The following is a 15,111-nucleotide window of genomic DNA, read 5'->3' as shown; positions in this document are numbered from 1 at the left end:
AACTTTTAGTTTACAAAAATAGAATATCGAATTTGGAGTAATTATTTTCTCCAAACAAAGGTCTAAAAAAGGAGCCCCCTCTTAAACGTGCACATCTATATTATATTAAAAGGAGAATAGTGAAGCATGTGGTTAAGCCAAGTGGGCAGCTAAAAAGAAGCCACTTGAAAATTTTAAGACAACATTAATAATTAAAAATTATAAATGAAAACATAATTAATGGAAGTAGTTTAATAAACTTTATACATAATCTAAATAGATATTAGACAAATCTAATCTATATATTTATATTTATATTTATATTTATATTTAATATCTATATTTATAACTAATGGAAATCCACCACTAATTTGATCAAGCTTTATAATTAATGGAAATCCACCGCTAATCTGAGCTTTAATTTGTTGGATTCTATTTGTATAACATTAATAAAAGTTATTAATTGATATTCTTTTGTATCTAATTAATAATTGAATTTTTTGAATTGCATAAAGTTTCACCGAATTGTATAACTAAATAGTATTAAATATCTTTTCCTTTTTTGTTTTTAGATTCTTTATAATTTTGTATCTAGAGAATGTTTTGTGTATAACTAAATAAGCTTTGTATCTGATCTTATTTGGGTACAATATACATTACTGTATGTATGTTTAATAACTAAATGTCTTTTTCTTTTGAACAAAACATTCTCTATAATTTTGTATCTAGAGAATATTTTGTGTATAACCAAATAAGCTTTGTATCTGATCTTATTTGGGTACAATATACATTACTGTAAGTATGTTTAATTAAAATTTTGTGTATAATTCAGTTATGATCGGTATCCTTTTTTGAGAAAAAATCAATTAAATTTTTGTTTTGTATCTTAGTTTAAGTTGAAATAATAATTCTTTATTTAGTACAAGCTTTGAATCTGATATTATTTGTGTACAATATACATTACTATAAGTATCTTTAATTAAATTTTGTGTATAATTCAGTTATGGTAGGTATCCTTTTTTGAGAAAGAATCAATTAAATTTAATTTTGTATCTTACACATTAATTTTAATGTGAAATAATAATTCTTTAATTTATTGGATTCTATTTATAACATTAATAAAAAGTTATTAATTGATGTTCTTTTGTATTAAATTAATAATTGGATTTTTTGAATTGCATAAAGTGTCACCGAATTGTATAAATAAATAGTACTAAATATCTTTTCCTTTTGAAGGAACATTCTCTAGAATTTTGTATCTAATTACTAATTGATTTTTTTGTTAAAGAATTGTTGGAGCTGTTACCGAGTTATATAAGAAAATAATATTAAATACCTTTTCCTTTTGGACATTCTCCAAATTGTTTAATCATATGACCTACTACAAAATACCTTACGTACAGTTCATAATAAACAAACCTACAATCAATTAGAAATTACAAAATATGGTTGCAACCATTAACTATATTAGTGAAATATTGAGTATCAAAATGGGTTGGAGTTGTTAGATATGGCACATCCATATCGTGATAAATTAGACAGCCCCTTGAATTACTTATTCAGGATGAAAAGGCGTATACATTTTGAAGTGCTATTAAACTTTTCCATTACCATGTAATGTGGATATTCAAGTTGTTTTGTATTTTCTTCAACTTATGCGTATATTTAATCCACATTAATTATGGTTTTGTTAGGGTATAGATAGAGATTTATTATGATTTCATTTACAATTTGAACGGGTGTTAGGTAATATAAATTTATCATTGACAATTTATTTTTCTTTATGATTTTATGTAAGAAATCTTCATATGTGATTGAATACATAAATAACTCAAGATTTTAATTTATAGACGAGTTTATTTGTATTTCTTTGCATATTCAATGAAATTTGCTGATTTTGTGAGTTTTTACTTTTATAGTTTGGTATTAACTATTGTTTTCTTATGTTAGTTTGTACAAATTTTACTCTTAATGCATAACAGAAAATGATTTTTTCTTCTTGACAGATTTTGAATTCGAACGGCTAAGCCATTAGTCAGAGAGTTATGATCAAATTTTGTCCACGCTGCCAAGATAAAAAATTTATTTGGGTGTTGATGCATGTTTAGTATTAAAATGTGTCATCCAGTTTTACTATTAGCGATAGCATACTCATGCCTATTGATGCATTAGTATGTTGTGGGTTTTTACAAACAAAATAATGCATAATCTTTATATGACATGACCTCCTACTAACTTAATTTTTTTAAGGAGATCGAATTTATGAAACTGTTGGATGGTCCGTTATACGTATCTTTAAAAGAAAAATACATGAAATGAGATTGTATGTTATGAAGAATTTTGTAGTTGGAGCAAACGATATGAAATTTAAGATCAACAAGCATAAATTGAAACTGACGTTTTCTCATAGGACGGATGTGGTTGAAATTAATATTCTGCAGTTTAGTTTGAATATCATCAACTTTAAACCTTGTGAGCATTTGATAAATCAACTTGATGTTGATGAGAATGAACTATTCGGTAATTGTTTTATCTTTCACTATTTCTTCTATAAGGTGTTGATCCCGCAAATGGCAGATGGAGCAGAATCGAAAATGAAGAGAATCAATCCTACTTTCGCGTGATATAACGAATGGTCAGTTCCAAACAGGTAATCGTTTTTCACTATAATTGTGCATATATAGCTTATATAGACTGATTATTGTTCATATACAATTTCCCAATCGAGATAGAAGAGGGCGTCTTTTAAGTATTGGTGTCAATGAAATGAGGATACAAAATAATGTGATAAGCTCAAACATGTTAGTTAATAAAATAGGGAAGGTTGATCCATAATTGCAAAGTGAATTTGCACTCATTGATATGTATTTTAAATGTGGATAATTGAAGGAAGCTGAAATTTGTCTCAATAACTCCATGAGAATAGTAACATACTGACATTTAGTTAATTACTCATATATCTCGAATGCTTATGAGAACTGAGTTTTTTTTTTTTGCAGTATTTCGTACATTTTTAATCTTTTCTCACTTTTTTTTCTCCTATGCATGTGTATTCTTGATAATGAGCATACAATGGTGAATCAAAGTTAAGTATAGTATATTAAGTAATAAACTTAAAGTTCAACATCTGCCAAAAATGATACTAACATATTTAAGAAAATTGATCAAGGGCATGTAGAAGTTGAAAAATTAAAGAGATCATTAAAGTGATGTTGCTCACAGGCTTCATATGAAGCAAAATTTATAGCATCATTATTTATTATGGAACATTCATATCAAACAAATTGTATAGTATCATTATTTTTCATGGAATATCTATTAGGGCGGCGGAATAAAAGTTTTACTGGAGTCTCAAAATATATTTAATGTTTGGTTGTAAAGATGATATTAACACTAATAAATTAACATATACAGTGTAAATTATTCTTTTTAATTCTCTGCGCATCGCGGGTATTAATACTAGTAAAAAATAAAAATAAAAACTGAAACTTTTAGTTTACAAAAATAGAATATCGAATTTTGGAGTAAATTTTTTCTCCAAACAGAGGTCTAAAAAAGGAGCCCCCTCTTAAACGTGCACATAAGCTTTAGGATGCTTTTGACCTTTAACTTCTCAAAAAATAAAAATAACTGATATTTTTAATTCACTCACAAAAGTATATTTTATGAGATTTTTTTCTCAAATAATCTTATAGTTTCTATTTTGTTGGAGCTATGTCCTAAAGTGCCAAATATCTTATTTTGATGATGCCATTTGTCAAAAAATAATGACTTTTGCCTCTCCTTTTATTAATAGATAGATTTCATAATTAACATTGTCAACCACAATCAGTGCTATCACGCTATAATCTCTTCACGCACTTTGTAAAAACAACAAAGAGGCAAAATGAGAAAACAACAACTTTAGAATCAATAATTCAGCACGAAACTTTTTCGTTACAAAAGAAATAAACAAAAGAGAAAGAGGCGAGTTAGCGGCACAATATGAAAGTCAATGATATGAGAAAAAACCTGATCGACTAACATAAACGCTCAACACGAGTCTCACAAATTTTTAACAGCATAATATAAATTGAGATTTTTCTAAAATTTGTAAATATAATACTTAAATTTATTAAATTCTAAATAAAAAAAATCATACACATTCATATTCAGAAAACAAAAAATCTTAATTTTTTATTTAAGTTAAAACTTAAAATCAGTATCTGAACAATCGTTATTCAAATTCAAATATCTTAATGTTACTCCCTCCGTCTCATATTATGTCCCTTAAGAAATACTCCCTCCGTTTCAATTTATGTGAACCCATTTGACTGGGCACGGAGTTTAAGAAAAGAGAGAAGACTTTTGAACTTGTGGTGTAAAATGAGGCACATATATTTTGTGTGGCTATAAATCATTGCATAAAAGTAAATTGTTTCCAAATAAGGAAAGGGGTCATTCTTTTTGGCACAGACCAAAAAGGAAATAAGTTCACATAAATTGAAACGGAGGGAATATTAATTATTAAAGAGATTAGACTATTCTACCCTTATTCAGGGGCATATGCAGGAATTTTTGTAAGCGGTGTCAAAATTTATAAAAGAATTGGAATATAACTTTGATTATCATACTTTTAGACAAAAAATAGCCTTAGTCTATTATTTTGTTGAGTCTTAACAATTTTTAACTACAAAGGCTCTCTCAAATATTTGCAAAAGAAAGATATGGTAGTTGAGGTTTGAACTTTTGACCTCTTAAAGAAAAATCAAACACATTACCAACACACCAAGAAAAAATTTATATCAATTGAAGTCATTTTTTCCTAATTATCTTTTTCCGTACATTATTAATATATATATTTAGTAAAATATTTCGATAAGCGTAAATCCGTCCCTGCCCTTATTTATGTCTTAAGCTATAATCTTTATTCATTGAATATTTATTCTATTTATGTGTTAACTTATCTCTATCTTTAAGAACACTATTACTAACGATAAAAAAGGAAAAAATAGTTAATTTTGTCTTGAATTTCTAAAATAACAAATAATTTGAGACAATTATTTTTAGTAACCATACTATTAATTAATATGAGGGAGGGAGTAAAAGCAAATCTTAATTAGGCAATTGTACAAGTTATTAAAATTGGCAAAAGTAATAAAAAAAAAAGTCAATAATTAGACAACCGCTACCTCTTGGCCTCACGTTTGTGCTTCTATTATACACGACAGCTCAAGTATATTGAGGTCCACTCCACAGCTCTCACTTGAAGATTCTCTCCCTATTTTTTAAAGCTAAGCACATGCCTGATTATCACTTAGCACTGCTCTAAATATACTCCTCCCTTAATAATTGCTTACGTACACATAGTTTAGCGTGTATCTCCGTGCGTTTGACGCTGGATTAGAGAGAGAAAGTTCTGTAGAGATCTCTCTCTTTTCTGTCGGAGTTTTCATTGTCAATCGGAAAAAAAATACAAATGGCCGACGAGCCTTCTATCACGCGCTGGTCATTTGAGGTACTCGAACTCGCCGAAGAACAACTCTTAGTTCTGACTGTTTAATTCGTGCTTGTTTCGTTGATAGATGTTGAACTTCGAGTGAAGTTCAGAGTGTGCTTCGCATTGTTTAATTTCTTGCATGTAGTGATGATTGTGTGTGTTTTACTTTGAGCTGTTGAATTAGTGAAGAAATGTTGTGAATTTTACTTTTTTGGTTTTAATTTGATTTTTTTTTGTTACAAGCTGTGTCACATCTGGATTATCCCGGACATTTTGGAAAGGAAACTAAAACAAAGTTCAGACAAAGTTCCGAATTGTTACTTTTTTGGTTGAATTTTGACTTTTTTCAGTTTTAATTTGATCGTGTCACGTCTGATTATTCGAAAATTTTGGAAAGGAAACTAAAATAAAGTTCAGAAACTAGGAATTTTATTTTGGACTGTTTAATTGGTGAGAAAATGTTGCTAGGAGGAAATTAGGGGGGTATGAGTTGTTCTGTTTAAGTTCTGATATGATTCTCGCTTTGTATTTCTAGTCCTGTGTAGAATGAAACGGGAACGATGTTTCAATAAGCAATAGGAATAATTCTTAGCTTAGTTGATATAAAGTGTTCTTAGCCGTGTAAGAAAAAAAAAAACTTTTGAAATTTGGAGTCTAAAACAAGTCATCCTTATTTGTGTTAGTATAAATCATCTCATTAGAAGAATTTTAAAGTTAAATTATTTCTAAAATAGAGTTGTGTCATTCTTTTTGGGAGAAATTAAAAAGGAAATAACATCACATAAATTCGACGGAGGGAGTGCTAAAAATCTTGAGAAGACATTTTGTAATGCCTTCGTTAGAAGGTAGAGAACTTAAAAGTATATGCTCAGACATTGTGTACATTCGTACAGGTAGTGATAATTGTTTGTTTGAGCTGTTTATTGCTGAAAGGAATGTGGGACATTGGGATGCATGACTGTTGTTATTCATTAATTTGAACAGCTTATGTCTGGGTTTGTTTCTCACTCATTCATAACATTCTGGTCTTCCAAACAATTTGGTAGTGATTTTTTCCAATCCACCTGAGCCTTGGTGGGCAGAGTTACCCGGTACACTGTGTTAGTGGGAGGTAGCATGCAAAGGCGGATCCAAGAATTTGGGAGGATGGGTGTACTATTACGAAGCGGTGGATCTAGAATATAAATTTTAGGGATTCAACCTTTAGTTCTACTATTGCATCCATTATACTTTTGGAATTATAAGTTCAAATTTAATATTTAGATAGTAATTTTCTTACATCTATATCTGCATTCTTTACTCCCTATCGAAAATGTTGGGATCAGTTGAATCCATTGACTATATGCTACATCATTCACGGCTACTAGTTTTAATTTGCACATTTCGTTTAATCATATAAAATTTTATGGTAACAAAAGAATAATAGGAATTTCAATGCGTGAAATTTTAAAAGAATAAATCAAACAGAGAAAGAAAGAAAAAGAATTAGTACTTAATTAATATGCAAAAAGTGACACCTGACATGTCCATTTCCCATGGGCGCCTAGTTCTAAATAAAATAAAATAAGATTGACATGAGATTTGAACTTATAATCCACTCGGAAAAGTGAATCCAATAATCATCACATCATATGATACTTTGAGCTTGGGTGCACACACATATATTTTGCATTTTTGAAAAAATATAACATTACTATACATGATTTAGGGAGGGGAGCATGGGCTCACGTGCCCCATGGAACCCCCCTGGTAGCATGTAGCCGGAGGAATAGTTTTAGGAAAATTGGTGTGAAGTTCAAAAGAGTGAACCTGAATAATTAATTTTTCTTTTTGTAAATGAGTGAACCTCAGTAATTTGTTATACCTAATTGAAAGTGCTGAATGATTTCGTAAGCCTAGATGTTGTCTCTTGATGAAATTGATAAATTTCAATTTTCAATTAGGAAGCATTATATAAGATACTTTGCTTTGTTGTCATATTCAGGACTTCAAGTTGTGTTATGATGCTAAGTTTGGTAGGAAGAAAGATTCTGCTGCAGAGGATGCAGCTGAAAATGGTCAAGCTGTATATAATGGAAATTCTTCGACTGTGACATCAAATGGAAATGGACATGTAAAGAAGACCTCAGATTTGTCCATCTATGAGCGGTACAATCAGGTGTTTTTCTAATACTGATCACATAATCCTACACTTGGTGCATGGTTATCTGTCTGACATGCTTAACCGGTTTGTCTTGGTTTAGGCAAATAATGGGAGCTCTGCGCACTCTAATGGAGTTTCATCTGCCGGAGGGGATGAAAAACCGTATGATTCGCAAAATAATGACTTAATTATTTTGTGTTTGGTTGCTGGTGTTCAATACTGCACTACTATCTTCAATTAAAAACATGTATACTGTGCATGTTCTACCACGGAAATATTTGCTTTCCAATAACTATTTGACACACTCATTGTTGAAGATAAAACAACTATTAACTTCTGGAGCATCATTCTCTTTCCTGGTTTAACAGACTTTGATACTTGCTTTTCAGGCAGAGATCTCTGCTTCCTCCTTTTGAGTCAGCAGAAATGCGTGCTTTAGGAGAAAGCTTAATTAGGTAAGTGACTGAAAATGACTGAACCTCTTGCTGTTAATTGAACCTCATTTTCCATCTTGCTCACATATTTTCCCAATTTTCTATGTATTTTTACCTTATCAGGGATATTATTCGTGGTAGCCCTGATGTTAAGTGGGAGAGCATAAAGGGGCTGGAGAATGCCAAACATCTACTTAAAGAGGCTGTTGTCATGCCAATAAAATATCCAAAGTAGGTTTTATAAACGAACGCTTATCTATGTGCTACTATCGCCCAAGTGGAATACACAGAGATTCTAATTTTGTGGTACAAACCTAAAGAAGGAATTTTTGTCTCTGCAGTATACCCAACAATATTTTTCTGGGATTTTTGCTTAACTTTTTTTCCTAAACTACTTCCTTAGGAGATCAAAAAAGAGACCGGAGTCCTCATAGCTGAGACAGGTTCTTTTTTTTTGTTTTTAGGTACTTTACAGGTCTTCTTTCTCCATGGAAAGGTATCCTCCTTTTTGGCCCACCAGGAACAGGAAAGGTTTGTAATCACTTTTTCTTCTGCTTGATATGTTATTGAAATTAAATGTTGTGTCCTGCTTTTGTATTTTGAATTTCACTCTTTTTTTTTACAATTTCTACTGTTTATTTCCAATCTGTGGTACTATTATTGTGTGATATGTCCACTCTTTGTATTCATCTCATGTTGGTATGTGTATATTAAAAATTTCAGTAACATGATATGGCAGATGGACCGAAATGAAGGATTATTAACTAACTTGTTATCTTATTCCATATTCATGTTGATTTTCTAGACCATGCTAGCAAAGGCTGTTGCTACAGAATGCAACACCACTTTCTTCAACATCTCAGCATCATCAGTCGTCAGCAAATGGCGTGGTAAGAACTAGCTTTGTGATTTACTAATATGCTTTTACCAATTTTCCAAGTTGCACAATCTGATTTGTCTGGCAAAGCTATGCATATAACAATTGAAAATCTATACTGCTTTAATATCGACTGAAAAGAAAAGTGGGGCAAATATTGAAAATTTCAAGCATTTAGATATTGGGAAAAGTAAATGCAACTCATTAGTGCTTTGAGTTATATGATTTAGAAAAGAAATGAGGAAAAAACTGATATAACCATCCTATTAAAGGAAAAAGGAAAATATTAGACGTCTAGTAGAAAATATTGTATTCAATTTTAAGTGAGGGAACTACCATAATATAAATATTTAAGCTTCGCAATAATTTAGCGGTAATTTCTATTCTATTGCTTACTTTCCCCTGAAAGTTGCACAATATTTTGGAATGAGATGGAAACTGCGAACATGGTACGGCTCACGGTTTATTTGTAGAACAAGGTAGGCATACCGGGGGTCACAGGAAATAAGGAACTCTGATGAGTTATGTCTTAAATAATGTCAAATGCAAGTTCTGATGTAGCTTGTTACCTAGTATAAATGAAGTTATGTTGCAGTAGTTAGTGATATAAGAAAAGCTTTGTGTTCCTACACGGAGGCGCCAACTGCTCTCATCTGTTTTCAACCTTGACGGGAATTGGCATCTCACGGGGTGGTCTCATAATGCAAAACCTGTATATGGTTGGGGCCAGGGGTTCCTATCGTCCAGCTTCTGTACAAAACAGTTATGATGTCGGTTTTTACTGGTAAACCTGTTTGTTTATCTGTTATAATATAAAGAAATACATAATTAGAGGTAGTTTAATCATGCTTATCGAATTTTATATAGTCAAAGTCGAGGGAGATCATCCCGAAGGTATCTCATCTGCTACTAGTTTAATAAGTTATTAGATACATGAGTTCAAGAAAAATTAATTTGTTCTATATCCTTTGAAAATCTCCACTATGATACAGGTGATTCAGAGAAATTGATAAAAGTGTTATTCGACCTGGCAAGGCATCATGCACCTTCAACAATATTTCTGGATGAAATTGATGCAATCATTAGCCAACGTGGTGAAGCACGTAGTGAGCATGAATCTAGTAGGCGTTTAAAGACGGAATTGCTCATACAGGTGATACTTGACTTTCGAAAGTGCATTGAGGACATGCAAAAGTCCAATTTACTTGCCCCAGATGTATCATTGTCCTTGTTAGCAGTGACCACACTGTGCCAAAATTTACAACAATCAAAAGCCAATTACTAACCCTAGAAGATGATGGCCACTTTGTCTTTTTCTTCTTCTTTGTGTGATGGGGGTACACGAGGTTATAGCACTCCATGAAATGCTTCAAAATTCAAATACATTCCTCAAGATAGATGAACCTGAGAGATTGCATCTTACAGAATCTTATCCTTTTATCATGAGATGTAAGGTACCTGAAGCTAAACCCCGTTTGAATGTCAGCAAATTACAAGAATTCTGTTGGTTTTCCCACCCTATTGAAGTAGTGAGCTTAGTTTTGGACTCTGAAAATACTTTGCTCCTGTATGATCTCCATGTTCTATTATTAGGGTCACTCAATTATGTGGTGCTATTATGGTACGGTGTTATTTTAAGAGTACTCAAGGAAATAGGGTAATTTTAGGAACTAAAAAGAGAGGGCTACCTGTAAAGAGGATGTGAGAATGTGTGATATTAGCAAGAATAACCAATAGTCATGCAAAGACTAGGACAAAAAGTTCTGCAGAAAATAAACCATGCTTAATTTATCCCCCGGCCGCCCACCCAAAAAGGAGGAAAGGAAAGAAATTCAAATCATACCTCCTCCAAAAAACAAAAAAAAAAACAAAGAGGAGAGAAAATCAAACCATACCTATATGTAAGCTTAGAATGTCTTCAGATAGTGATTTGTCTTCTATGTTACTACGGGCCCTAACAAAGAAATTGTTTGCTTATAGCCATACTTTTCTCGAAATTATTAATTTGAATTTGGTTGCAGATGGATGGTTTGATGCGGACAAATGAACTTGTTTTTGTTCTGGCAGCAACAAATCTTCCCTGGGAACTAGATGCAGCTATGCTCCGGCGTCTTGAGAAGCGGGTACTCTTTCAAATCACCTGAAACATATTCTGCTTGATAATGAGACCATCGGTTAAATGAAAAAGAATAAGAGCAATAAGACAAATTTTAACTGAATTTTAGCTTTATCAAGTCTTCTGTTTCAAGACCACCTAGTACATCGGGGTCAAACATGTGAAATTTGAAGCTAATGTAAATTTTTTTACCTAGTAAATTGGTATTGAACCTGCCAAATTTGGAGGCAATGGAAGCTTGTATAGTGGTAAGAGCTTTGAGTCTTTAACCAGAGGGTGGTGGTTTGAGTCCCATCTAATTTGTTTATTAATCTTTTAAATTTTATTTGGTATTTGGTCCAGTCGAATGATGGTTCAGTTACTGGTCTCATTGTGAATCAGTATTTTTATTTTTAATAGGGTAATAACGTCCTTCCTTATATTTGTACATTTTAAGGGGTTGGTCAGTAATGGGAAGGAATTCTTTTAGTTATCTCTCTCTGAACACATGTTCGATATCTCCTTAAAGTAAGGAAAAGAACGAAACATCTGAAAAACAAATTCATGTGATTTATTTATTCTTATCCACTACAATGCCAAATCCTATCTGACAAGTAACCTCAGCTTGCCAAAACTATCAGTTACTTACCTTCTGACTGTAATTTTAGATTCTTGTGCCTCTACCAGAGCCAGAAGCAAGGAGGGCTATGTTTGAGGAATTACTATCATCGGCGCGTGAAGAGGAAACTCTACCCTATGACTTATTGGTAGAAAAGACAGAAGGTTTTTCAGGTTCTGATATCCGGTTATTGTGCAAGGAGGCTGCAATGCAACCATTGAGACGCCTAATAGCACAATTGGAAGAGAAACAAGAAGTGGTGCCCGAGGATGGTATGCCATGTTTACATACATTGTGCCTGCATTTATCTTTTAATATTTTCCACCTACTCCCCCCATCCCAATTTATGTTGCAGTATTTGACTCGGCACGGAGTTTAAGAAGGAAAAGAGGACTTTTAAAACTAGTGGTCTAAAATAAGCCATAGATATTTGTATGACTATAAATCATTTCATTAAGGGTAAAGTAGGAAGTTTAAAGTTAAGTTATTTCTAAATAAGGAAGTATCACATTCTATTTGGGACAGACTAAAAAGGAAAAGGAAAGGATGACACATAAATTAGGACAGAGGGAGTACATACTATGGCTTTGGTGATTCCTTATTGACATATCAACTCGACTTTGATTTATGCTTCCAACAAATTCTCAAAATAAGAATATTAGATTTCCTTTAGCTCATGGCCTGATAGAGAAATATGTGGTCTGTTAGAAAAGTAAATCTCATACCTTCATGAAACGATTTCTAGAGTCAATGTTACAAAGAGTAGTGCATCTCTCCTTGTTTCAGTTGTCTTCTACATTCTATCATCTTTGATGGTCAGAACTCAGAACTCTTCATGTATCTGCCTTCTTTTATGAGTTCTGACTTTTGATTGTGGTCATGTGGTGCTCCATGTCCAGAGGATAAAAACTTGTCTCTATATTATTTATGTTAAATGTTGCGCAAATGTTTTTAATGAAACTATTTCTGGATACTTGAGCATTTCCTATGCACACAGCACAGATGCAAATGCATGTGATAATAGTCTTCTAGAAGTCAGCATCAAATTAAAATGATTTTCTATTGAGCCACGTCCTTGAAAGGTTTCAGGAAGACACATTTGTAATCTGTGAAAAAAACTTCATTTTGGGATTACAACATGCGAAACCTGTAGCATCACTTTACTACAATTTGTGAAGGTCTAAATGGTTTGCTAAGATCCTATCATAATTAATTAGCTTGGGCTTCAGGCATTAGTACTGAAATCTGCATTCTTCTGCAGAGCTGCCGAAGGTTGGACATATTACAGAGAGAGACATCGAGATGGCCTTGAAGAACACAAGACCATCCGCTCATCTCCATGCACATAGGTATGACAAGTTCAATTCTGATTATGGCAGCCAAGTACTCCAGTGAAAGCACACTATCATTGATCATCGTTGGCCGTTTTTAGTCATAATCTTTCTTTTTTCTTTTTACCAACTCATGTGCAAGTCCCGGTGTTGTTCCTTTTACTTGTTATTAATGAATTTGTCGTGTTTGTATAATTTATGAAACTTGTGCTGCTTTGGTCAGTTAGACTGCATTCCTTTAACTCCTGATCCGTGGTTTCACGGTTCTTTTTAAGCATTATAATGTTTGTTCCTAGAGGAGATTTTACAGTCTCAGTTTTCCTGTAGCAAAATACCTTAAAATCCCCCTAAACACGGATTATTAGTTACAGCCTTAAATTATTCGTGGTCTTAATTACCCCTCAACTTGGCCTTTTGAGAGCCATTACCCCCTGGACGCTAATGTGGCAAAAAGTGTGGGTGCACTCGCTTGCCACGTGGATTTTTCCTGTATATGTGGCATTTTTTTTGAAAAATAAAATATATTCTTACCTTTTTAAGTATGTTACTTCTTTAGATGATTTTTTTTAATACAATTTATAATAAAATTTGGATAGAATTACATTATTTAGGCTGAATTTTTTATTTGGCTAAAAAATAATAAAGTTGTAGTTAATCTTTTTTTGAATTTGACCTGAAAATAAAGATTTATACAATTGAAATAAATAGTCAAGGCATCTAAAAAGTTATAAAAAATACATAGTTTGAAATTAATTATTTTGGCTATAATTTTTTATATAACTCTAAATTATGGTGCTCTAAAAATATATATATATTTTTTACAGATTTTACCTGAAAAAGTAAATACACAGTTGAAATAAATGGTCATTGCATCAAAAGAAGAAATAAAAAGAGTGTACAATTTCTTCAACTGTTATTTCTCCAACCGCGTACAATTTCTTCAACTATAAAAAGAGTGTAGTCTTTTTATTTTTTATTTTGATGCAATGATTATTTATTTTAACTGTGTATTTTTACTTTTCCAAGTAAAATCTATAAAAAAATATATTTTAGAGCACCATATTTTAGAGCTATATAAAAAATTATAGCCAAAATAATTAAATTCAAACTATGTATTTTTTATAACATTTTAGATGCCTTGACTATTTATTTCAATTGTATATATCTTTATTTTCAGGTCAAATTCAAAAAAAGATTAACTAAAACATTATTATTTTTAGCCTAATAAAAAAATTCAGCCTAAATAATGTAGTTCTATCCAAGTTTTATCATAAATTGTATTCGAAAAAAATTATCTAAAGAAGTAACATACTTAAAAATGTAAAAATATATTTTATTTTTTCAAATAAATGCCACATATACAGGAAAAATCCATGTGGCAGGTGAGTGCACCCACACTCTTTGCCACATCAGCGTCTAGGGGGTAATAACTCTCAAAAGGCCAAGTTGAGGCGGTAAATAAGACCACGAATAGTTTAAGGCTGTAACTAATAATCCGTATCAAGTTTCGGGGATTTAAAGGTATTTTGCCATTTCCTTATTGATTAAAAAGGAGCACCTCATCTTTGTGAAAAGGCGAGGTGGTCCCTACTATTACCACAAATATATATTGCAATAAGCATTTCCGATGAAATTGTCCAGGAGCTATTCTTTTAATTTTGTTAATTATATTGATATAAATCTATATCTATATTATATTAAAAGCACGAAGGTCATTAACGAAATGTCGTTCGCCGTTTTTACCCAGTTTCCATAGGACAATATAGTAATTTTAGTATTTCATAAATATTTAAAAAAAATTACTTAATTAATTTAGTTTTTCGAATTTTTTGGTAAATTTTTCTTCAATTATTTGTTATTAAAATTCGCCTTAATTAATTGGTTAAATTTTCTCACATTTCTTACCCAAGAAAACTTAATAAAAATGATTTCCTAAACTTTCACTCTCATTAAATAACAGATTCCCTTTACTGTTTGGAGTATTAAATGAGTTATTATGTTGCCTTAATTATTTGGTAATAAAAATTTTCTACTGTTGCACAAGGAAAGTTTATTAAAGAATTTGACTAGGAGATATTATGATATTAATAGGACCATATAATATGTTAGTTTTTGGTTGGATTTATTCGCATTATTGAACCAAAAAGCATATGT

At 31.6% G+C, this 15,111-nt stretch overlaps 1 protein-coding gene across 1 annotated transcript; it reads left to right on the top strand.

Annotated features, from left to right (window-relative positions):
• The first annotated feature begins 5,222 nt into the window (after positions 1 to 5,222).
• Positions 5,223 to 13,257, top strand: LOC104247749 (uncharacterized). Its single transcript, XM_009803843.2, has 11 exons — positions 5,223 to 5,476; positions 7,443 to 7,616; positions 7,702 to 7,763; positions 7,991 to 8,056; positions 8,159 to 8,266; positions 8,500 to 8,566; positions 8,841 to 8,925; positions 9,905 to 10,065; positions 10,934 to 11,035; positions 11,676 to 11,898; positions 12,888 to 13,257. The coding sequence occupies exons 1-11, from the start codon at positions 5,438 to 5,440 to the stop codon at positions 13,019 to 13,021; spliced, it is 1,221 nt and encodes a 406-aa protein (XP_009802145.1). The 5' UTR covers positions 5,223 to 5,437; the 3' UTR covers positions 13,022 to 13,257.
• Positions 13,258 to 15,111: the final 1,854 nt, after the last annotated feature.

The sequence above is a fragment of the Nicotiana sylvestris genome, chromosome 12 (assembly GCF_000393655.2).
Source record: "Nicotiana sylvestris chromosome 12, ASM39365v2, whole genome shotgun sequence".
NCBI classification, from domain to species: Eukaryota; Viridiplantae; Streptophyta; class Magnoliopsida; order Solanales; family Solanaceae; genus Nicotiana; species Nicotiana sylvestris.
The sequence above is the reverse complement of the archived record's forward strand: the minus strand, read 5'-3'. Positions and strand labels throughout refer to the sequence as shown.

Bases quoted from the DNA above. Each gene is read 5' to 3' on its own strand.
- LOC104247749 (XM_009803843.2), top strand. From the start codon at position 5,438: ATGGCCGACGAGCCTTCTATCACGCGCTGGTCATTTGAG. The intron at 5,477-7,442 runs GTACTCGAACTC...TGTCATATTCAG, and splicing joins TCACGCGCTGGTCATTTGAG to GACTTCAAGTTGTGTTATGA. The intron at 8,926-9,904 runs GTAAGAACTAGC...ACTATGATACAG, and splicing joins AGTCGTCAGCAAATGGCGTG to GTGATTCAGAGAAATTGATA.